The 24,316-nt window shown below is 44.5% G+C and overlaps 2 protein-coding genes across 4 annotated transcripts; both read left to right on the top strand.

The window, feature by feature from the left end:
• Nucleotides 1–44: 44 nt before the first annotated feature.
• Nucleotides 45–5,110, top strand: cstf1 (cleavage stimulation factor, 3' pre-RNA, subunit 1). Of its 2 annotated transcripts, none has more exons than XM_048255986.1 (6): nucleotides 45–113; nucleotides 631–807; nucleotides 903–1,180; nucleotides 1,388–1,585; nucleotides 2,596–2,986; nucleotides 4,054–5,110. In XM_048255986.1, exons 2-6 carry the CDS (start codon nucleotides 639–641, stop codon nucleotides 4,311–4,313), a joined length of 1,296 nt encoding a protein of 431 aa, XP_048111943.1. In that variant the 5' UTR covers nucleotides 45–113; nucleotides 631–638; the 3' UTR covers nucleotides 4,314–5,110. The 2 variants fall into 2 exon arrangements, with proteins under 2 accessions (XP_048111943.1, XP_048111942.1); XM_048255985.1 differs by lacking the exon at nucleotides 45–113 and adding an exon at nucleotides 129–162.
• Nucleotides 5,111–8,518: 3,408 nt separating this feature from the next.
• Nucleotides 8,519–23,838, top strand: cass4 (Cas scaffold protein family member 4). Of its 2 annotated transcripts, none has more exons than XM_048253889.1 (7): nucleotides 8,519–8,767; nucleotides 17,475–17,909; nucleotides 19,061–19,138; nucleotides 19,398–19,505; nucleotides 19,921–21,246; nucleotides 21,423–21,497; nucleotides 22,031–23,838. In XM_048253889.1, the coding sequence occupies exons 1-7, from the start codon at nucleotides 8,762–8,764 to the stop codon at nucleotides 22,562–22,564; spliced, it is 2,562 nt and encodes an 853-aa protein (XP_048109846.1). In that variant the 5' UTR covers nucleotides 8,519–8,761; the 3' UTR covers nucleotides 22,565–23,838. The 2 variants fall into 2 exon arrangements, with proteins under 2 accessions (XP_048109846.1, XP_048109847.1); XM_048253890.1 differs by lacking the exon at nucleotides 8,519–8,767 and adding an exon at nucleotides 17,177–17,259.
• The last annotated feature ends 478 nt before the right edge of the window (nucleotides 23,839–24,316 follow it).

The following is a 24,316-nucleotide window of genomic DNA, read 5'->3' on the forward strand; positions in this document are numbered from 1 at the left end:
TACCTTCAGGAGTCTGCGCAAAACACTTGACGTTATGACGTTACTACATTCTCTGACGTTACGTAGGATACGTTCAGCGTGTGGAGAAAGTTTATCCAGTGCTGCGACGGAAGGTACTTCACCTCAAGTTTCATTAATTTTTATACTATTGGTTTTAAAACTGTGGGTATTTTCGTATGGTTTTGAAACTTTGTAGAAGTGCTCTATATTGCATTGCAATGGTTTGTTTCATCATCCTGGATTTACAGCGTGATAATTAGCCAATGTAGACAGTATAAGACGTTAGCAACGCTAGCCAGGTAGCGTTAGCCAGCTAATAAACATACGTTGTTTGCTAATGCTAATAGCGTTTTTACTAGCTACATGTGGTACATTAGAAACGCGCATTGACATTAAGTTAGAAGACGGGATTAATATAATCGAGAACCTAAACCGTGTAAACTTTGTTTGCTAGTGTAGTTTTTTTGCGGGTGAATTCATGCGATTAGCCATCACTATAACTAGCACCCTGTATCATTTATTCAAATCACTTATATTTCTCGTATGTCTGGCTTGGTTGATGATTGCTTGTTTGATACTGTTGCATGCAAGTTCTCCTGGTACTGATATTTGTTTTTCGGGTATCAACAGCTATTAAAATGTACCGCCCCAAGCCCACGTTGAAAGACCGACAACATCTTTACAAGTTAATCATCAGCCAGTTATTATATGATGGGTACACCAACATTGCCAACAGTCTTATCAACGAAGTCAAGCCCGCCAACGTTGTCTCTCCCTCCGAACAGCTCATGCAGCTCGCTAAAATAGGTAAGTTGACAATTAACAAAAGTGTATTACTGACTTTCAAACGACTATTTAAAACAACTTTATTTGACTTTGTCAAAACCAATGTTGGATGACAGGGATGGAAAACGATGACAGTGCAGTGCAGTACGCCATCGGACGCTCGGATACCGTGGCTCCAGGAGTGGGTATCGATTTGGAGTTTGACGCAGATGTACAAACCATGTCCCCCGAAGCGTCCGAGTACGAGACGTGCTACGTGACTTCGCACAAGGGCCCTTGCCGAGTGGCCACGTACAGCCGAGATGGGCAGTTGATCGCCACTGGGTCTGCCGACGCCTCAATCAAGATCCTGGACACAGAACGGATGCTGGCCAAGAGTGCCATGCCGATAGAAGTGAGCTGGGGCTTCTCTATATATTTAAAGAAATTATGAAGTGTCAAGGTAGCCATGGTTGATTGTTTAGGCTACTGCTTTCAAAATGTGAAATTTGACAGATCAGCAGGTTATATGGTATTGCTGACAAATGTCAAAATCACCCACACCTGACAGCTATTCCGTCTTGGACATGCCACCTTTAAAAGTGCCATCTGTATCTTGTAGGTGATGATGAACGAGACAGCACAGCAGAACATGGAGAACCACCCGGTCATCCGGACCCTCTACGACCATGTGGACGAGGTCACGTGCCTAGCCTTCCACCCCACGGAACAGATCCTGGCATCGGGCTCGCGGGACTACACACTCAAGCTGTTCGACTACTCTAAACCATCAGCCAAAAGAGCCTTCAAACACATACAGGTAGGGCTGCTGCAACTAACGATTATTTTCATAGCCGATTAGGGCAGCCGTGGCCTACTGGTTAGCGCTTCGGACTTGTAACCGCAGGGTTGCCAGTTCGAACCCGACCAGTAGGAATGGCTGAAGTGCCCTTGAGCATGGCACCTAACCCCTCACTGCTCCCTGAGCGCCACTTTAGCAGGCAGCTCACTGCGTCGGGATTAGTATGTGCTTCACCTCACTGTGTGTTCACTGTGTGCTGAGTGTGTTTCACTAATTCACGGATTGGGATAAATGCAGAGACCAAATTTCCCTCACAGGATCAAAAGTATATATACTTATACTGATTAATCTGCCGATTATTTTCTTGATTAATCGATTAGTTGTTTCATAAAATGCCAGAAAAGGGTGAAAAAATGTCAATCATTGTTTCCCAAAGCCCAAGATTATGTTTTCAAATGCTTTGTTTTGACCAAAGATATTTAGTGCACTGTTATAAAGGAGTAAGTAAAGCTGAAAATATTCAAGTTGCTCCAATCAGAGAATATTGATGTATTTTCATTTTTTTTTAAAATGACACAAACTAATTAATTGATTATCAAAATAGTTGCCGATTAATTTAACAGTCAACAACTAATCGATGAATCGTTGCAGCCCTACATACAGCTGTGCACAGAGAGGCTGTATAACATAGGGGATGTTAGGTGCAGATGTGTGATTGCCTTTTATAAGTCTGTGTGAATTATCTTTAGGTCTGTATCTCATTTATGTGTATGTGAGGTTGATGAGGTTTTAAGATCCTTTGGAAAATTATGTTTAAGAAAAATAAATGCAAAACTTAGCTAGGATATGAAGCAGATGCTGTAATGTACTTGTATGTTCTGGGGAACTACTAACACAAAAAAATGGTAAATACGGTTTGGTGGAAAAAAACAATGTTAGCTCATAAATGTTAATTATGAACCATGTAATCCAGTCCCAGAAAATGAAACTAGCTCCACTTCCCCTTCCCCCTTTTCCCCGTCTGTCAGGAAGCAGAGATGCTGCGCTCGATCTCCTTCCACCCGTCGGGCGACTTCCTGCTGGTGGGCACGCAGCACCCAACGCTGCGCCTGTACGACGTCAACACCTTCCAGTGCTTCGTCTCGTGCAACCCGCTGGACCAGCACACGGACACCATCTGCAGCGTCAGCTACAACCCCACCGCCAACAGTTACGTCACCTGCAGCAAGGATGGCAGCATCAAGCTGTGGGACGGCGTGTCAAACCGCTGCGTGGCCACCTTCGACAAGGCACACGACGGCGCAGAGGTCTGCTCGGCCATCTTCTCCAAGAACTCCAAGTACATCCTTTCCAGCGGGAAGGACTCTGTGGCCAAGCTGTGGGAGATCTCCACTGGACGCACGCTGGTCAAGTACACAGGTAAGACTGGGGTCTGCCTGCATGGGTATTTGATTATAAATTTAGCTATGTGATCTATGGCCACTCACATTATAGGTGGGTTTTTTTTGGTATCAGTATCTGTGCTTTCAAGGAGTTCAACCCATCTACATTTTTAAAATGTATTAATTTAGCAAACACAGCACAGCTCACAGCCCTTACAAGTCTTCATTGTCCACAAGCTGTCCTTTCTGTACACTTGGTGTTCTTACACAAACCCTGGCTTTATAAATCAGAAAGAAAGGAAGTCGCTTGGACAGAGCAATAGGGCTAACTAATGATTATTTTCTTAATCGATTAATCTGTTGATTATTTTCTTGATTAATTGATTCGTTGAATAATCGATTAAATGACAAAATGGTGATATAAATATTGATCAGTGCTACCCAAAGCACAAAATTATTTCCTAAAAGCCCTGGTGTGTCCACACACCAAAGATATTTACTTGACCATCATAGAGGAGTAGGTAAAGCGGGAAATATTCAAGTTTAAGAAGCTGCAACGAGAGAATATGGAGGTATTTGGTGGTTTAATTTGATAGTTGACTTATCGATGAATTGTTGCAGCCCTACTGAGCAACACCCTGTTCCAGCCCTCCACTATGTTATTTTCAGGGGCACTGAAGGGAGTGGGATATTTGATTGGTTGTGGAGTTAAAAAACAAATCAGCAGTCTTTTTCATGAATCAAAGACTGTACCTTTTAACTTGTATATGGGTCAGATTTTCTCATGCCACAGTCTCGTGAAGAGCAGAACAGAAAAGTGGGCCACTTGTAGCCGCACTAGGACAATGTTTAAAAAAACATATTCTGTCAGGGAAGGTCTGCGGTTTTCTTGTGAACAGTTTGTCTTTCATGGGATGCATGTTGGTGGTAGGTAGAACATCCATTGACTACAAAACACACTGTGAACTGTTGCAAGGTAGAAGTTAACTGAGGTAGCAGAATTAACCCTTACTGACTAATGCATCATATACCTTAGCAGCTTTAGAAGGTTAAAGTTAATCTCCTCTAAAATGTGTGTGTGTGTGTGTGTGTGTGTGTGCTCAGGTGCGGGTTTGAGCGGGCGTCAGATGCACCGCACGCAGGGTGTGTTCAATCACACAGAGGACTACGTGTTGCTGCCGGACGAGCGCACCATCAGCCTGTGCTGCTGGGACTCGCGCACGGCCGAGAGGAAGAACCTGCTCTCGCTCGGACACAACAACATTGTGCGCTGCATCGTCCACTCGCCCACCAACCCCGGCTTCATGACCTGCAGCGATGACTTCCGTGCGCGCTTCTGGTACCGCCGCACCACCACCGACTGAAGAGGAGGAGGAAGAGCAGGAAGGGAACAAGAGAAGGACATCAACATCACAAACTGTCAGCCAATACAGTTCATATCCAGTCATATTGCTGAGGAGCTTTCACTCTCTCGTACATGCCTCGGTCTCTCTTTCACTCTCTCGTACATGCCTCTGTCTCTCTCACTCTTTCGTACATGCCTCTGTCTCTCTCACTCTTTCGTACATGCCTCTGTCTCTCTCACTCTTTCGTACATGCCTCTGTCTCTCACTCTTTCGTACATGCCTCTGTCTCTTTTCTCTTTCAATCTCGTACATGCCTCTGTCTCTTTTCTTCCAGCCATGCTTCACTTCTCCCTCTCGTGTGCTGATAGCTGTTGCTACCCTGAAGCTATATTTGAGGTTGAGTGTTCTACATGCAAAGAGCCATGCACAAAAGCCTGCCTGCATTGTGGGGTACGGTAAAGAGCCTTTTACTGTTAATGAGCCATACAATTGCGAGAAAGCAGGATGTGGTTTTTCACTGTTAATATCTAAAATGCCACCCTGCCATAGCCACAGTGGAGATGAGAAGCGCAAACCAGACCGCAGTACCTTATTTAAAAGGAAGAGGGAGCTACCTATCAAGCAGGACTGGGTGAAAGTGTTTGGTCAGTAGTCACTGTCTTGTTTAGGACTCATCCACTGATTTGGCTCTCAAAGGGTGAAATGTGAAGTAGAGATGCAACTGAAACTAGAACTGAGTTCTCCATTTTGTTTGTGTATTATATATCTGCTCGAATGTGGGTGTATTTCATGTGAAAGTATTTCCATGTCTTTTTTTTTTTACATGTTTGTTACTTTAGTTGAGGTATAATGACATTGTTTTTTAATAAATAAAAAAATAACATGAATCAGATTATACAATACAAATTGTTGCCTTTTTAGCAAATAAACAGATTCATTTGAAAATGGATTCATTAATCTATGCGTTAGTGGACAAAGTCTAATTTTACTGTCAAGTTTTGTGTGTGTGGGTGTGTCCCCGTATCCATCAGATAGAGCAAGACAACCTCTTGGAAAGACCCCTTTGAGAGGGATTTTTGGTAGTGAAAAACGCTCCTCCATATCTTAACTGTTTTCTGTTTATATTAGACTCATCAGTACACCATCGTTCTTACTGTAGCTCACAGGAAGCTGATGCATTTGCATTTGGTTGAAGCATTGCCAGTACAAAGGGGCAAGTATGTCTAGAAGACCACAACCACATGGTTTGTGACATGATGGGGTTTATTGTACAAAAAAGACTTCCTCCTCTCTGCAGATGAATTCAGTTTCTCATGAATTGATGTTACTAAGAAGGCAATTGTGGCCATGAGTGGTAGCCTAAGCAACGTCATTTGTGAGTGAGTCAATAAACTTAAGTCTGTTTTGTAGGATAGGAAAGTCAGAAAATTATTTTATATATTTGGAGCAAAGTCATGAAATATCACTGAATTTTGTTGTATCAGGTTAAAATGTACTTGTTAAAGTACAATATAAATATATTTCCATGCAAAATTGTTGTTTGTCTGGTTAGCTTTACTGCTTGCTTGAGTGGTTGAGGATGCCCCATCTTTGTTTATTCATTGCCCATTTATTCATTTAGTCTTATTTATTTATTTAGTCATTTATTACCTGAGCTAAGGGCAAATCCCATACAAAGCACAAATATAAAATATATTTTGTGTAAAATTCTTGAGGCTATCCCCGTATGCCCAGTATATACCAAACAAAATGATTTAGTAAAAATTATCTGACACTACTCCTGATTACACCTGGGCCGAAACATCGGCAGTGTTGCCCGAGACATGAATACTGCGGAATTGTTTTGACCTCTTATCTGATTTCAAATAAAATGTAAATGTACAATATAGAACATTTTCCTCATAAATAACCTGATGGAGTTTTAAGAAGGTATTTTGTCATTGAAATAGCTTTGTAGTAAAGAAACATGTAAAGAATCTTAAAATTAGCTCTGTGGAATCTGATTTGCTTATAGCAGTCATCTTGCTACTAAATCCAAGCCACCTCTAGAAATGTATTGTTTAATGTTCATATAAATGTATTGTTTAATGTTCATATAAATGTTAATATAATGTTCATATAAATGTTCATATAAATGCACAATGTGGTTCAGGATTACAGAATTCTGAGAGTTTTTTTGAAGGGGAAGTTGCTACATCTAAAAATATATGCATGTTGTGGGGGAATTCCAATGTGCCTGGCCTGACCAGTGTCACCTCAGAAAATTCACATATTTAATGTTGTAAATGGCTATAGCTGGACCATGGCGAAAATATGTATAGTACATTTATGCTACATAAGCCTAATAATTTTAAAACGGATGAAGGGTGTGAGTTTGACAGTGTATTTTGCCGACAGTGTACGCACACTGTGGCCAGAGCGAAGTCGGGTACACAAAGTGGCCTAAAATTAATAAAAGATAGATAAATCAGAAAATAACACTGCTTGCATGTGATTGGTTTATTCAATTTCACTTCACCGGGGAGGTCTCGCCTATTTCAGAGTCCCCAAACCCGGGCCCAATCACTCAGTAGAAAACCCTTGTGCCCTTATATTTAGCTGTACAGTGTTCTACTCTTTAGGATAGCAATATAACAGTGAATTTGAGCTACTTGAGTAGCCTGGAGCGTCAGAAAAAATGCAAAAAGAAATTAACGGTCCTGGTGCACATTCATACAAGTATGTTAGTACATCAGAATCTAGTTTCAGAAAAGAAGTTGCCTCTCAGGCCATGGTGGCAAATTTTTAAGTAGTAGCCTACCTATAAAATGGCAGTGAATAGCCTCTGGAATGCTGCTTTCCAGACAGAGTTTCAAAGAGACTTTTCTCAGACTGGCCAGTGGAAAGAAAATACTCAAATGGGCAAAAGGAAAATTATTTAAAAAAGATAATAGAAGGACAAATCTAAGGTCAGGCATTTGGTTCCCAGAGAAAAAGGCATGGCAGGGCAGATGCTGGAGGAGTGCTTGGCACCATCTCCAAAACACATCAGACCCTCTGGATGAACAGCACTTGACTGAAGCCAGTTTTATCCTACAACAAAACAGTGACCCAAAGCGTGGGTCTAAATAATGCCAGGCCTATTTAGTCAAGAAAGGGTCAAGCTGCAATGCAGATAAGTCAGTAATTACTACCAATGAAACAGACAATTTTCAAAACACATCATTACTCCTAACTTTCACAATATTTTCTACTAATTCTACTGCACCTTATTTGATGAGGTGGGTTTCCAGGAAATGTGCAATTTTATGGACAATTCTAAGCTCCTAAGCCTCTAAGTCCTCTGTCCAGGTAGGAAAGGCCACAAAAAATACGTTTTCACAGACCAGTTACCAACTGTATGTTGCCACAAACATTAAACATCAAAGACATCAAACTGGCGAAAGGAATGCACAAATCTTACAAACAGCACAATAAACCAAAACTCCATGTTTCACTATTAAAGATATGTAGAGACACATGTGACTATGAGGAGCAGCAAAAGCACTACCATCAGGCAGCAGTTTATACACAGACTCAGTTCCAGTTCTGCGCAAAATAGTTTATGGGTGAAACCTTTTGTAACTAGGACCTAAACTGGTTCCAAAGGGTTGTGTACAGACTTTCTTTATTTGTACAACTTATGCAGCCATCCTAGTTGGCTGACTATCTTTTAATGTCTCAAACAGTTTTGTAAGGTCAGAATTGTTGTAGACCGATTGTTGAAGTTCCCAGTACCCCCCAGCCTCTTCCAGTGTTCATCCCAGGCATTCGCCTTCTTTTGTGTTGTCCTGACAACAAAGCCCAAGGCTCGAGAATTCACGCTTTTCAAATAAACCCGTGACATAAATCTCAAACCTCAAACTCTCTCAAACCTTAAACAAAGACCAGAGAAAGAGGGGAGTGAAAACAAAAATGAAAAAGGACGAAAATAAAAGCTTATCGCTAGCTTGCATGCTATACAGAAAAATAAATAAATACACTTTTTTAATATACTTTTACGTGGTGTTTAGCTATGTTCCTTTCCATGCAGCAGATAATATCACCCCCCTCCCCCCAACAGAGATGCAGAGAGATGTTATAGGAAGGCGGGGCCTTCAAGGTGTTTAAGGAATGTGATTGGCCAGCTGAGAGAGAGGGGGAAGGCTGTCTGTCATGACTGTGCGCTACTCTCTCCACACTCTTATATGTGGAGCGTCCAGGGTCCCTGTAACAACTTGCTATGTGCTGAAGACTGCCAGTGTGAGAGACAGACAGACAAACATAGGAAGAGACTGTAGGCTAATACAGACACATACACAAACATAGAGGGAGTTAAATATAAGAAAGTCATACTGAACAATTGTGCCAACTGCCAGCTATGGTGTGGAGTGCTTGGATTCCTTGAATGGACTTTTGAATGGGCTGTGTTTATGTGTATGGATTCTGACTGAAGCTGATTCAAAGAAATGGAGGTAAGTGCGTCTTATCTCACTTTGGGTTCAACATACCAAGCACATAAAACGTTTTTGAATTGAAAACTATTTAGTTGCTCATAATTTGATCAGTCTGGTCTTGCATTACTTTCACATGAATTCCTAACATGTCAAATAATAACATTCTCACTCAATAACAACAACAACAAAAACAACAACTGCCAGTGTGCCAGCCTGTCCTCTCTCCGGTGTAGTCTTTGTGCCACCCGGCCAGGTTTTGCTGATAGACAGACCACCAAGTGTTGTGATTTCTGTCAAAAGCTGTGGTGTCAGCTACCTCTGCTGCTCCCACTGCTGCTGCCCGACCCGGTCAGCCTACAGTGCTCCTGGGTGTGCTGCCCCTAGCTGCGTAACCTGAGAGGGTTTGTCCGGCATCAGAGTGCTGAGGGCGAGATTTTTACCAATGTCATTAGCACCCTGGGCCCCGTGTCGAGAATCAAGCTGGGGCCCACATTATCAGGACATGTCGAGTATAATCTGAAATCCTTCATGTTCCCTCAGTGCCTTGTTATGCTGCTGTCTTTATTCGGGATGTGTGGTTACTTTGTGAGTTCAGCCTTTCAAAAGTGGTTCTCTTTCGAAAAAGATGGTTCTCTTTCTGCGCGAGCCTTAAGTGTGTGTGTCCTGACGGTGAGATTTTGGGGGGTTTGGGTAGTGTTTCTGCAGCTGTGGTGGTGAGGCTTATGAATGCAGAAGTTGAGATGTATAGTTCTTTCAGATAAAGAGAAGTCACGAAGACGGAGTGAACCATGTTATCATGATCGCATTTGAAGCACAGCTTTGGTGTTCATGCTTGAGCTATACAACACTGTTAAAAATAACGTCATGTGAACCTTGGTGGGTCAGGGTTGGACTGTGTTAATTATTAGAACCACTCTGAAAGGTCAAATCAAATGCACTTCACTATAAAAGACATAACTATTGTGTGTAAATGTCGATTGAAATAGACAACCTAGTCCTTTATCAATGGGATTTGCATGCTGTATGAGTGTGTGTGTGTGTGTGTGTGTGTGTGTGTGTGTGCGTGCGTGTGTGTGTGTGTGTGTGTGTGTGTGTGTGTGTGTGTGTGTGTGTGTGGACTTCTGTGCCTTACTGTGAGTTCTGTGCCTTACTCTGGGTGTGTGTCTGTGCGTCTGTGTCCAGTGTGTCCTCTGGCTTAGTGAGTCCCAGCTGGGCTCCCTCTGTCACAGGCCAGATTGGTTATGGCAGGAATCTGTGAAAAAAGACTCCCTCTTCACAGCTGTTCATGACACATACTGTAAAGTATATGCATCTATGACATTAGGTTCTTTGGTAAACACTTCAGTCCAAAACAACTTTTGACACTTTGTCATTTAGTTGTTGTCCATTCAGCTGTATATTTATCTTCTTATGTACCCAGTTTCATGTGAACAGTATAGATATGATTTCAATGAAAAATGTCGGATTAGAGCATCCGACTTGTACAGTACTTGCTGCCCGTTGTATGTAACTTGAGTAAAACCCTTGCAGACACCTTTGTACAACGACCTGATGATAGCAGATAGAGAAGCAAAAGTTATGGACAAACAACGGTAAACCTTTTGAGATATAGATCTTTCCATCCATGACTTTGGTGGACATCTTTGTTTGAAGATGGCGGCATACTTTAAAAACTAAAACAAACCAAATCTCTGTGTGTGATTTCACTATTAAGTCATCAAATCAGAGTGTGTATCGGTTGAAATGTTGTGCTCCTTGTTGACTTGGTCTCTGGGTGTGAGTCCCAGTGCTGCATTATGGCCCTGAATCACTGGGTTTGGGCTCTCGTCACAAATTAACAGAAGGGTGAAGCAATGCTCCTGGTTTCAGCTCACAGCCTGCCCCTGTGCGTTTTTCACAAGAACTAGTGTCATCTATGTTGTAGTCATCCGTCTGTCCTTCCAGCTAAGACAGTGTGACAACTGACGGGGCGGGTGATGAGAATGAGGAGCAACTTTTCATCCCCAAAGCCCAAGGCCCAGGCCTGTGGTATGTGGTCTGCCTGGGCGGTGTTGCTTTTGTCCAAAATGTGTGAGAGAAAACAAACCTTTGGTTAGCCCTGGAGAAAAAAAAAAGAAGATCTCATGTTGTGGCTGCATGGTGCGATGAGCTGAGAATGAGGTCACTTCCATGCTGGTCTGCATTAAGCTAAATGAAGAAAAAAACACAGAGAGCCACCAAGAGTGGTGCATCATCAGTATGGGGTCATTTTCCATCAGGTCTGCTCGAGGTCTGTGATCCGTGTGACTCATCCTTCCCACCCCCACCACCCTGGACACAGACAGTGGCGAAGAAGTAGAAGTGAAGTTTCTCAAGGAAGTCTGTATGACTGGAGAAGTACCACCTCCACAGCCTCCACCACCCCCAGGCCTAGCACCACCACCCGTCTTTCACATCAGGAAGTTCAAATAGGCAGGACTCCCTCTTGTCCCTGTCGCCCCCGGAGTTTCCATCTGCCATGGTGTGGATGAGTCGCCTCGGCTGTGACCCCGATTATCAATCACTGAAGTTTGTGTGGGTTTGTGTGTGTGTATGTATGTGTGTGTGTGTGTGTGTGTGTGTGTGTGTGGGGGGGGGTGTTAGGCAAGGAGAGGGAAGGGTGGTGGTGGTGGTGGTATCAAGACGTGAGATGGAGGGAGTGAGGGAATGTGTTCTTTTCTGACGGCTCGGACGCTCTAAAATCGAAAATGTTTTCAGTTAGAGAGACATGCCCATTCTATAGTCCTTTCCACTGTCCAAGCAGCATTTACTATGATTTCCTTATTTCCTCGACATTCTTATGTATGAGTGGTTTTCGTAGACAAGAGCTGACACACAGATATGCAAAACAAGCACATTTTTACATGGAAATGACACAAAAATGGCACTCTGTTCATTATCTGAGCTTTGGGTGCACTTACAGATGCACTTAAACTGCATGAACAACTGCATGGCTCCCATACGCTTCTGTCACCTTGTGTAGGACACTGATGCTCTTGTCCCCATGAACTGAACGGGTATTTGTGGACAATTGATGCTCTGCAAAGCGCAGAACCATGTTGAGAAAGAAGCGTGCAGTGTGGTGGTGGAGATGAGTGACCGCATGGAGAGGAAAAAAGCAGAAGATGACACAGGCCAGGAAGTGAGCTGCTAAATAAAAACCCATCAGTCGGGCTGGAGATAACACACACACACTTGCACGCAGGCACAAACACACTCACACACGCAAATACATTCACACCACACATGCACAACGGGAGCACAATAGTTATTATCACACACATGCTAGAGCTCACAAACAACTTTCTCTTAGTTCTTTAAATCCTTCAAACTATTGCCACCAACTCATTGCAGGCATTTAAGAGAAAACAAAAACATCTACTGATTTAATCATACCACAGTCCGAGGGTAGGATTTGCTAACAGGTCAAGTGTATGCCAATGAGCAGATGAGAGCAGAGGGGAGAAACAAATAGAGTAATCTGCCTGTCAAATTAAATGTGTGGCCCTGTAATACTCCTCTTGGAAAACTGGGAGGATGTGTAGGAAACATCTCCCAGGAAGTTTTGCTGTAAGAATAGAGGAGTTGTATATGATATCTGTCACTGTGCTGAAACAGGAAATACCAGGGCAAGTAGACAGGGCAATGTCACAGCCATTCTGGGGCCACATCACATTCTGTGTCCTCCTTTTCTAAAACTCCCCTTCTGATGTGATCTTTGCTGAGGAGTGTCCTGAAATGTCCCTATTAGATTTTATCCTTAGATGTTTTTTTTTTTTAATAACATCCTTACTGACTGATGTGGCAATTCAGTGTCTCTCTCATTGCAGACGTTATGTATGTTTTGCCCCCAGACTATACAAATCCTCAGATTTGGCTTCCTTCCACAATTGTGTCTGCATTGTGAGGAACCAAAGCTTTTCTTCATGTCACCACGATATCTCCTCTTAAAATGTGCTAACGTCAGCTACCGTTTAATGTCCTGCATTGACAGTATGACAGCCTGACATACTTGCCCCTGCTGCCTCCCCAGTCATTGTGGTGGGAACGTCTTGGATGTCAGTTTTACAGGCCCATTTCCTCCTCGGCTACGGAGAGAGACAGGAGCCTCGGGCGCTCCGGGGCCAAGCTGGGATATGCTGAGCGTCTGGCTCTGGCAGTGACACAGTTTAAATGTTTACCGTGCGTTATCCCTCTCACCTCCTGTGAAAATATGACACGCATCTTAGCTGGGTCGGCCGGGTGTCACTGGGTTTCCTCTCATAAATCGGAGCAAACTGTTGATAAGTCTGATCTTTATACAGCAGACAGAAATAGACCGTTTCAATTTCACTGTTGGATGGCTTTTAGCATGCTTAAGGGAGGAAGGCTTGCAGTCTGAGCACGCTCGACTTTGTGAGGTTCAACTGAGAACGTTCTTTGTGAAAATAATACTGAAGGTGTTTGCAACCAGCAACCAAGGTCTGACATCTGAAAGGTTCCATGCAGAACTTGCACATTTGCAGACAACCTAAGAACATTTGTCTATGCATATTCAAGTACACATCAAGTGTTTTGAAAAGGTTCTGATTGCTACCCAGCATTGCGCACATTTCTATCCGGCAATGATGCTAGTGTTACGTGGAGGTGGTGACCTGACCCTGGGCCATGACCCTGGCCACCAAAAGGTGAGAGGTCAAAGTGTGCCAGGAATGGCAGATTCCCACACAAGCCCTCACCTCTGAGTTTCCGCGTGAGAATGGCTCCTTGGAGGTGCATGTGGAATGTGCAGGATGTGGGATTTTAACTTGCCTCACAGAGAGAGAGAGAGAGAAAATAGCCAACTGTTTACATCGCTGAGTTTCTTACACATCAGCACAATAAGGTTTAAGGAGTAAAGAAAATTACTCAAGTTCCTCATTTAGAGACAATTTGAACACATATTTAGATTACTCATATATATGCTACTGTTAGAATGTGTAGACAATAGCCAACGTTCACATGGTAGGGTTACAAGTTGTGTTGTTTTCAAACTAATGTGTTGAAAACAACACAACTTGCGTTGTTTTTCCAACACATCTCAGTGTCCAGATAGGGACAACACATTTGTTTGAAGAGTGTAGCTTTTGGTAAAACTTTTAGTTTTGGCAAAAAAAAAAAAAAAAATGTGTCTAGTATGTTTTAGTTGAGGTCATATGTATATATTTTGACGTATTAGAGAGAGATCATACATTTGCAACTCCGAAATGGCTCTGTCCTTATTCCAGTTGTTTATATATCATGGGAAAGTGGGACAGAGAGGGGAGGGTGAATGTGGAGAGAGAATTGGGTGAAGGCAAAGAAAGCAAACAAGCAAGAAAGTGGGGGTGATCGTGGGGGCATGGTGAGAAAAATGAGTGAGTGGGGGGAAAGAGAAAGGGAAATAGAGAGACAGAGAGAGAAAGGGGGGCGGGGTTAAAGGACAGAGACAGCTGCAGCTTTCTGCAGTCCTCACACCAGTTGTCTGAGGCTGATCCTTGGGGCCAGGCAGGAGCTGGAATCCCAAACACCTCACAGCTGAATCTGACCTCTTTCTACTGTATCACACACACACACACACACACACACACACACACACACACACACACACACACACACACACACACACACACACACTCTGTTAAGTATGTCAAGAGGAAAGTACACAAACCACTGAAAAAGTTCACAAAGTGCATGTTGGTATGCACTCAGAGATGTAAACTCTCAGAAGACATACCCTCAGTGTCATCTGCAGAAGGCACATGAAATGGAGCTTATGTGTGAATATCCCTGAAGGTCAGGCATCTAAACTAAATGACTAACCCAACTGACTAAGTAACCAAACTGGCACCCTCTTTACCACAGCCTCTGTGTTTTTTTAAAAATCATAGACCGTATTCTGTTCATTAGATTGGGTGTGTGGTCTGCATGCATTGGCACCGTTGAAGAAGTACCACTCGGACACCGTATGTCTCGGTCACAGACCCCAAGCCAAGCGTGTTTTCCTGCCTTGGTGGTATGGCGGTGGGCTGACTGGCTGGCAGAGGAGTGTGTTGGGGTGAGAGGGGTAGGTGGTGGAGGGTGCTGTGCTCTGATGTGGACAGGGGCAGGAGAGCTGTCGGTCAGTGTGCTGTCCTATGGGGGGCGCGAGCTGCTGCCTTGAGACCTGGCAGCCTCTTAGCCTCTGACAGGTGCAGAGTGTGTCAGGGAACTGTGGGGTGAATGGGGTCTTTGTGGCAGAGGACTCACCCTGCAGAGAGAGAGAGAGAGAGGAGAGAGAGAGAGAGAGAGAAGAAGAAGAGAAAGAAAGAAAGTAGAAAGAGAGGGCGAGATAGAGACTGCAAGAGAGGGAGACATCAACAGACACAGCTAGTGAGAGAGAGAGAGAGAGAGAGAGAGAGAGAGAGAGAGAGAGAGAAAGAGAGAGAGAGAGAGGCAGGTCCATGTAAGGCATGGGCAGTGGGCCCCTTGGGTTTATCGGCTGAGGTTTGAGCGTTAGGAAGGAAGCCTGCGAGCGTGCCGGGCAAGGATAGGGTGGAGCCGTGGGGGGAGAGTGTGAGAGAGGAGTGTGCCACTCTTCCCCTCCTTGGGCACCCACGCTCAAGAGTGATCGCTTCAAAAAGCAAAATGTTAGAATGGGGGTGGGGGGTTTGTCAGATATATGAATAAGTGTTATCACAATTCATTCAATGAAAGAGTGGGCCATGTTACTGTAATTATCCTGTGAAGTAATCTTAAACCCCTCAACAAACCTCCCCTGTCAGTTCCTACATATCATAAGATACGTCACAGTGTGCTGTGCTGTTCCAGAGAAATAAAGAATGGTTAATGAACCACATGGACCTCCTTCGTTGGTGGCCATTAGAGGTTTATTATTTTGTTATGGTGTATACACAAGAAAACATTTGTTGAACATTCCATTCAGAGAGAGAGAGAGAGAGAGGGGGAGAGAGAGTGTTCTGTATGGATTATTGATTCGTATTTGAGTGTTTACATTAAGGTTTAGGCCCAGTGCTTTTGTCGAGTCCCAAAGTGGGATCAACATGCTGTTACTGTGGCATGCTGAGAAGACATCAGGGCTGTAGGGCTGTCATGTGTGTGAGCAGTGTGTGTGTGTGTGTGTGTGAGCAGTGTGTGTGTGTCTGAGAGCGACTGTTGGCATTAAGGAATTTCTGGACACATGGGCCAGGGTTTAAAGCGACGCGTGCACTGAATCCAAGCACACAGGCTGTGTGTGTGTGTGTGTGTCTGTGTGTGTGTGTGTGTGTGTGGGTGTGTTTGTGCGTGTGTTTGTGCGTGTGTCTTGAGGGTATTTAAAAACCAAAGGCATCAGATGTCTTGTTCATGGGTTCATGACTTACAGGTGGTTTGCTGTTTGCTGCAAGCACATGCAGAAAGGCACACTGGATCTTAACCAGAGAATGACATAGTTCCTTATTTTATGATAAAGATCCCTGAACTATTGTCTGCAACCAATGTTCTCTCTTTAAGACTGGAAAAAAGAGGATGCTGAGAACAAAGAGGGTACTGTAGCATTTTAGAAGCGGGTTCTTGATGATGAGAGGTTACACTCAGGTGTTCCATTGTTGCAGAGTGTGTTGAGCACATGTAAACAATAGAGCATAAACAGACATAAGAATTTGCACAGGAAATAGGGGAGCCTTAAGGTTCCCCATACTTATCCTCCAAAAGTCAAGACAGGAAGTATAAACAGGACTCTCGGCAGACATACACATAACAGTGTGACACTGATATTATTTCTCCTGGCTTGGGGGAGACAGATGTTTACAAAAACTCTTGAAGGACCTCCGCTGTCCACCACCTGGTCCATGCCAGATCAGCTGCAGTTAGCCACTATGTGGTTGAAGCTACTGGCTCATGTACAGACTCTGACCTTGACAAATACATGCCTTGTAAATGAGGGATAGGAGTTATTTCTCTATATAACTTGGAAATGTGTCTCCAAATATGTGTATACAGATGAAGTAGACACATCTCCAATACTTTGATAAACACAAGCTTTGTACATGAAGGAGATGTTTTTGCAAATACATGGCTTGTGGAATGAAGAATTTGAGACAGGTGACAAATGAGAAGGATGTTTTTTAGAGTTCCTGCCAGCTTCTGTGCCTCTGTGATTGTGAGCGGTCAAAAGCTGACCTAACCCTGACAGCGGATGAACTGACATTATGCCTTTTGTGCTGGCACTGGGCAAATTTGGGAAACGAGGCCAGTGGGCCTCGTTTCAGACAGTCGACCAAAGCTGTGCCTGGTCACGCTCAGACCCATTATCCTCCACAACAAAGAGTGCGTCTGTCAAGCTCCTACCACTCAGACACGACACTAGAGTCTGCAGTCAGAGACCCTTAGAGGGAGATTTCCCCTGCAGCAGCTGACTGGAGCTGATTTGGCTCCCAGATCCAGTAAATCTCGAGGATGAAGAAAATCAGTTAGATCCACTACATGCCATGTCCCTCAGTCCACTGCCATGTGGGGTATGTCACGTAGGCTTTGGTGTTGAATGTTATGGTTCTCTTTTTGTATGTTTATCTATATACAGTAGAAGAGGTTCTATTTCTGTGTTTGACACAATTTGTTTTCCGGTACTATTTTGTGAATGTGAGAAACGTGGTATTTGTAGGATGGAATGTACCGGTATGCCTACATTCTAAATTCAGCATTAACTTGTCACTGTTGTGAATTTTTGCAGAACGTCCTCGCCAAAGCCCTCTATGACAACACGGCAGAGTGCTCGGATGAGCTGGCCTTCCGGAAGGGTGACATCCTCACGGTGATGGACCAGAATGTGGCGGGCAGCATCGGTTGGTGGAAGTGCTCCCTGCACGGGCGCCAGGGCCTCGCACCGGCCAACCGGCTGCTTGTCCTCTCTCCCTCCCAGGCGGAGGCGCTCTACTCCAAGACCTCCAGTCAGGCAGACAAGCCCTCCCTGCCGGGCTCCTCCCCAGTCAGGCAAGCCCCCCAGAGCATCTACCAGGTGCCCTCGGTGCCCAGGAATTGTAACTCCAGCCCTGCGTATGAGTGCATGGAGCGCATCTATGAGGTGCCCTCCTCCGCCCCACACCCTGCCTGCTGGAGCCCAGGGCCCTTGCCACTCAGACAAGAGGGCATAGGCTCACCCACAAAGGTAAGCCTCCCTGTTAATAATCCCAGGTACATTTCATCCTCTCTACATAAAGGTTTGAAATGCATGAATGTTTGGTCAACACATATATTCATACTTTATCTATGATAAAGTTTTTGTATCTGTACTCTCTGATGCCTTTCATATCTGTAAATAAGATGGCGTTTCTGTATCTACCCTGTTACGTACAGCTTTAGAGTGAAGTAAAACTGTAGCTTAGCCAGCAAAGGACTGAGGTCATAGATTAACTGACAGTTCACATACAGTGAACTCAAAACAAGAAATGCAGAACTTGTGAGTTGCTTGGATAAAATATTTGCCAAATGTGCAAATGACCCAAAGGATCGATACGTTATAGCCTATTGTGGTTGATACATTATAGCCTATTGACCACACATCCCTGCAAATATAATTCATCAAGATGGGAAGTAGGTCTGCTTTAAATACCAGGCCTCTACCTTTCCATGGAGTAAGCTCTGACTCGGCAGCAGTGGTGGCTGATGGGAGGGCAGGCCGCGCCTAAAACGCTGCATTGCACTGCATTCGGAAGCCCCCGCTGGCTAAAAGCACAAACAGATGGGAGGCCTGGGGGCCCCTCTCTCTCTCTCTCTCTCTCTCTCTCTCTCTCTCTCTCTCTCTCTCTCTCTCTCTGCGAGGACAGGCATGAAGCGCGGCAGGCTTTTATGAGCCCGTAAAAGAGGAGCTGAGACAGACTTCAGACACCGCGCTAACTGCAACCAGTCACCCAGGACTGCAGAGGACCCCAGAGAAAACAGGGCATCTGTGCAAATGCCTGCGCCTGTGCTATATCGTGGAAGTTGGGGAGGGGGAGGGGTTAAGGGGGTTTAGGGGGGTGTTGTTGGTCGGCCCACATGTTGGCCATTTCCCCTCCTGCTCCAGGGAATTGCTGTTTTTCTTTACAATTGCCTTCCGCCAGCAAACACCGCTGGCATGGTTTTAATTAAAGATCTGGGTTAATTGGCACAGAGGCATGCACTTCTGTGGGGTTTGTGGCACTGAGGGCATTTAGGAACCATTATCCCTGTATCCAACAAAAGGTAGCTGACTGCTAGACCAGACAACATGTTTTTTTTGTTGGCCAGGTAAACAAAGGTATTTGTAACATTTGTTGTTGCTTGCTTGTTTGTGTACAGGCCAAAAGCACAGCACCCAGTCCTACAGCGGAGGTGTATGATGTCCCCAGCCTGGTGCGAAAAGCTTCTCTCGTCAATGTGAGTCTATAACTCTTGTTGCATTTCTATTAAGAAACTCAAGTAAATAACACGGAAAGCAATATCAGTTTTGTGTCATGTAATCAAGTGCATTATAATGCTACATCATAGCCTGTAGGCTAATGCTGCAGCTCTAACAATAAATTTCCACAGTGCTGCAGCACATTTTCATACTGAAGTCCAGGAGAAATTAAGGTACTTACAAAGTTGCAGATGGTAATGCTTGCAATGCTTCTCATTGTCAAATGTCTGACTGCAGACTCAGGCTCCAAATCTGAGGACACGGAAATCTTCTCTGGCCTCTGATCTTGAGAAGCGCTATGAGATCATGGACACCAAGATAAGCAACAGCTGCAGCCAAAATAATGTATGCATCACACCCATAGATATATATATATATATATATATATATATATATATATATATATGATCACACCTCTCTACAATTTAACCTAGCGGCTAATTTTTCAATAGCTCTTGACAATTGTGGCTTTGAAATGTGTGAACACACATAATTAAAAAGGGAATACATTTCTGCAACACATTATGCTTTAGCAGTGTCTACGTTTATGCCATATCGATTGTAAAAAGTATAGACTTACTAGTATATACTAGTAGTTTTAAAAACCCTTCGCACCCTCATATTTGGAATAACAACAAATAAAATTCACAAAATACAGTTAAAGGTAATCTGTTTGTAAAGTTTAAATTTCTGAACCAGTAATTTGTAGAAGGGACAGATCTTCAATGAAATGTCTCCTGGTTTTCCTGGCTTTGTGTAGGTGTACGCTGTGCCTCCATCCATATCCCCGGAGCCCAACTATGACATCCCTGTGCCCGCTACCATTGATGCCGAACACAGACTGGCAGGCAGCTACAGCACTCTGCCAATACCCCGCAAATCTGAGTGGATTTATGACGTGCCGGCAGCCACAGAGAAATCTGGCAACTATGGCACCATGCCAGCCAAAGTGGCGAGCGCTCGCGTTTGGCCTCCCAAGAGCTCCAGCCCTGGCTCAGACACGTCCCTCTATGACATCCCAAAACCCAGCCCGAATGTTCTGCAGGGAGAGGGAGGAACCAGCCCTACCGGCATTTACGACATCCCCCCGGGACAAAAGCAGACAGAGGGGCCTGAGAGTGCCCCTGTTTCCCAAGAGGCATTGCCTTCCCGTGGTGCCATGGCTTCACGGGAGTCTCTGCTCTCTCGAGCTGAGCCATTCTCCCCCCGGGGCCACGTGCCGCTGGAGTGCCGGGCGAACTGCGGCCCTACGTACGACCACCCGCGCGGTCGCCTGCCCCGCGGCCGACTGGGCCTCATGTCCCTGCTGGAGGAGGATGGGAGCAGGGGGGAGCACAGGCCTGGCAGCCGCACATCCCGCTCGTCCACCACCGACAGCCAGCGAATCAGCACGGCGTCCACCTCCTCCACGGCCTCCAGCTCGTCCACCAGCTCGTGTGACTCCCTGGCCCTCAGCTCCTCGTCGTCGCCGGAGCTGCTGCGCGAGGTAACGCTGGCACAGGACGAGGTGTGCCGGCGGCTGGCCGGGCTGCAGGACGAGGTTTGCCGTGACGTGCCACGGCTCATGCTGTTCGTCAGCAGCCGCTGGCGCTGCCGCGAGCACCTGGCCGAGCACCTGCCGGCCGTGCGTGCCGCCGCCGAGGCCATCGCCAGCTCCGTCACACACTTCCTCAACTTTGCGTCGGACGTGCGGGGCAATGCGCGGCGCCTTACTGACGCCAACCTCCAGGCGCGGCTGCTCAAGCAGCTCTCCATCGTGGAGGACTCGGGGCTCATTCTGCAGCAGGCTGTGGAGGCCCTGGACAAGGTGGGCTGGAAACTGGACATTCTGGCACAGGACCCAGGTCAGGCGCAGACCCCCGACCAGCTGGAGCGGTTCGTCATGGTGGCGCGCACGATGCCTGAGGACATCAAACGCCTTGTGTCCATCCTCAATGCCAATGGAAAGCTTCTGTTCCGACTGGTGCAGAAGGAGCCGGAATCGCCACAAAAAAACACAGCGCTGCCAGATCTGAAAAAAGACAAGGGCAAGAGTAAGCAGGTGGCAGACCCAGATGAAGATGATAATGATTATGTCCAGCTACAGGTATGATGATCTTCTCATTCTTCCTCATTATGAGAGTTAGATAGCAGACTTTTAATCATTTAAATGGCTTCACAGAGTATAATGGGAAATGGCATCTAAAAATTCCGTTCATTAATGACAATGTTTGAGTGAAATAACTTTAAGTTAAAGCGAGTACATTGTTTTTTCCCATTTAGAAGTTCGAGCAGAAACAAAAGAAAGTACCGGTTGACAGAACATCCAAGGAGATTCCAAATACTCCCAAGAGTCAGGTAAATATTTATCTCCTTTACAAAATCTTTGCATTATGAAACTTATAAATGCAATTAATCAAAGTCACCCAACAAAGGCATCTGAATCTGACATTATATGGACAGGATTAAGCATAATAAATTAAATTGAAAATCAGTTCCATAATTCATTTTTAAATGCACCAACAGTAAAATGTAACTGCATGACTCCATCTTTTTAATTTAAAAGCCTGTGTGCGAACATTTGACCTGTGTAACAGGAGTACTGAACATGAACTGCTACTCATTTCCTCCTTAATGATCACTCATGACTGTAGAGCCATAACTCAACTCTCAAGAGCACAGTGCAAGTGGCTGTGGATATTAGGATCAACCGCTAATTAGAGACAACCTATCCTGTTTTATGTTCAACATCTGAGGCTTTCTCCAGGAGGGGAACATGTACCTAATCTCATCTCGTCACTCCTCTAAATCTTTACTACCGTCCACCCTCCTCTCCACCACTCCACACTTCCCTAACGCAAGCACTCGCATTCTCTCTTCCTCCTTCACAGGCGTGCTCTTCGTCTTCCTCTTCAAGCTCTCAGAATGAGAGGGCTCCCCCCCCGCCCCCCACGGCACCCAAACCGCTCCTCAGACAGCCCTCGCAGTCGGTGCTCTCGGAACACTGCCGTCTGTACTTCGGCGCGCTACAGCGGGCCATCAACGAGTTTGTGAGCAGCATCCTGGCTGGCCAGCCCCCTGAAGCCTTCATCTCCCACAGCAAGCTGGTGATCATGGTGGGCCAGAAGCTGGTCAACACGCTGTGCAACGAGGCCCACAAAGACGGCAGTGGGAACAACAACACCACCTGCGCCGCCAGCAATTGGTATACCACCACCAACAACAGCACCAGCGCCAGCAGCAACAGCAGGAGTGACCTGCTGCACAGGAGCAACCACCTGTGCGCCCTCCTGAAGCAGCTAGCGGTGGCCACCAAGAAGGCCGCCTTGCACTTCCCTGACCAGCTGGCGCTCCAGGAGGCTCAGACTTTTGCCAAGGAGCTGGCCCAGCGGGCAATGCAGTTCCGGCAGTCACTGGAGGTCTGAAGTAACATGCTCCTGGTTTTAGTGATGGACAGCACCATGACACTTTTAAATATCTGAAAACATTGAGACATTAAAATGAAAAAAAGTTACAGGTGATTTTATTTTCACATCCAGAAATCGGAAGTACATTTTTGTGATGTACAAGTACAACTCAGACTGGGCCATTTTCCACACCTTTTCCATTGTATAGCAACTATTTGGACAATTTGATTTTTTTTGTCCTGCATTTGAGTGCGTAGCTAGCACTGGAACTCTACAGGCAGACTGCTATCATTTTCATAAAATCCCAAGACAGACATCTGTCACCCATTAGCTTGTTTGATCATGAAATGGACGTGAAATATCATGGCAATTTTGGTCATATCTGCTGAATCATTATTGTTTCAAATTTGAAGCAATTTATTTGTGCCAAAATACATTTCACTTGATGTATTTAGATCTTGAGCAATTCATAACTTTTATGGAATTAGTCATTACAATTTATATTAAGTACTGGTAGTATTGTTAAGTATTTTTTTAGGTCTTATTAGTTTGTACAATTCGTGTATATGGAAGAGCCTAAGAGAAGTTATTGTTTTTTTTTATTTGGTCACTGTTACTAAAAATAATATGAAAAGTCTTCCCTAAGGTTTGAAATCTTAAAGGTTTATCATTGCATAAACTAAAAAGACATTCCATCCAAATTTCTGAGTCCTGTGAAGCTCCTCGCATTTCATATGACAAAATACAGACTATGTGACACCATGAGCCTGATACAGGTATTCTTTCATTACAATATACATTGCAATATTAAACCCTCCATTTAGGTGAAAAGTCCTGAAGAGCTGAAGTAACACTCTACTTATCTTATTTGAAGATGTCAGAATCTGCCCTTACACCACCACCAGTTTTGTGAGAAGCCTTATCTGTTTTTTTGCTTCCTTAGGAAATGTCCATTTTAACAGTCTTCTAGCAGTCAGTTTTAGCGGTGTCATGGTCATCAACAAATTTTTTGCACTTTTGTTTTTGAGCCAAACCTTAAGGTTAATATAGAAACAATATACCTATATTGTTGATAAATGCAAGTGTAATTATTTTTGTACATTGGGAGTTGGTGTTGTCTGAGGAGGTTAATGTGTTCCGTTTATTTTAAATGATTGATATTCGGCTGTGTGTACATATTCATTATAGTTTCATTATAGTGGCATATAGACGTATTAGTCAGTGTAAAGAAACCTTTATTATGTTATTTGTTATTGTTTATTCAGTCTCCATGTTAGTTTCGCTGTGTGTTTTCTTATCATATAACATTTTTAATAAAAGTTTCATTTATGGAAATAGATGTATTCTGCATTTGGTCACCATAGCCCACCTCAATTGGGCCAAGGAAATTGATGTTGTCTACAGTGTGAGCTCACAAATGTTAGATGTAGAAGGCCTAAATAGCCTGAAAGTCTCTAAAGCCTGGAGTTTAAAACTAGACAGCCCAAATCATTCTAAGTAGAGGTGAACAAAGTTGCAAGGTTTTTAATAAACCCCTTAGCGCAGTGTTTTTCAACCACTGTGCCGGGGCACACTAGTGTGCCGTGAAAGATCATCAGGTGTGCCGCAGAAAATTACCCAAATGTCACTCACTGGTTCAGAAAAGCAACTGTTGCATCAAAGAATTTATAACCACATCCTCTCATTGATTATATGATTGCACTATTTGTGGTATGCAGTGCAATGTCTGTTGTATACAACAGGGGCCCCATATCCAGTATTCACAGAATC

This window comes from Alosa alosa, chromosome 10 (genome assembly GCF_017589495.1).
Source record: "Alosa alosa isolate M-15738 ecotype Scorff River chromosome 10, AALO_Geno_1.1, whole genome shotgun sequence".
Classification (NCBI taxonomy): domain Eukaryota; kingdom Metazoa; phylum Chordata; class Actinopteri; order Clupeiformes; family Clupeidae; genus Alosa; species Alosa alosa.

What these genes read in the sequence shown, in the direction of transcription:
- cass4 (XM_048253890.1), top strand. Translation starts at nt 17,233, where the DNA reads ATGTCCCTCAGTCCACTGCCATGTGGG. An exon ending in TCAGTCCACTGCCATGTGGG is followed by an intron (nt 17,260 to 17,474) that starts GTATGTCACGTA and finishes GAATTTTTGCAG; the next exon opens with AACGTCCTCGCCAAAGCCCT. An exon ending in ATGATTATGTCCAGCTACAG is followed by an intron (nt 21,247 to 21,422) that starts GTATGATGATCT and finishes TTTCCCATTTAG; the next exon opens with AAGTTCGAGCAGAAACAAAA.
- cstf1 (XM_048255986.1), top strand. Translation starts at nt 639, where the DNA reads ATGTACCGCCCCAAGCCCACGTTGAAAGACCGACAACATCTTTACAAG. An exon ending in GAGCCTTCAAACACATACAG is followed by an intron (nt 1,586 to 2,595) that starts GTAGGGCTGCTG and finishes CCCGTCTGTCAG; the next exon opens with GAAGCAGAGATGCTGCGCTC. An exon ending in CACGCTGGTCAAGTACACAG is followed by an intron (nt 2,987 to 4,053) that starts GTAAGACTGGGG and finishes GTGTGTGCTCAG; the next exon opens with GTGCGGGTTTGAGCGGGCGT.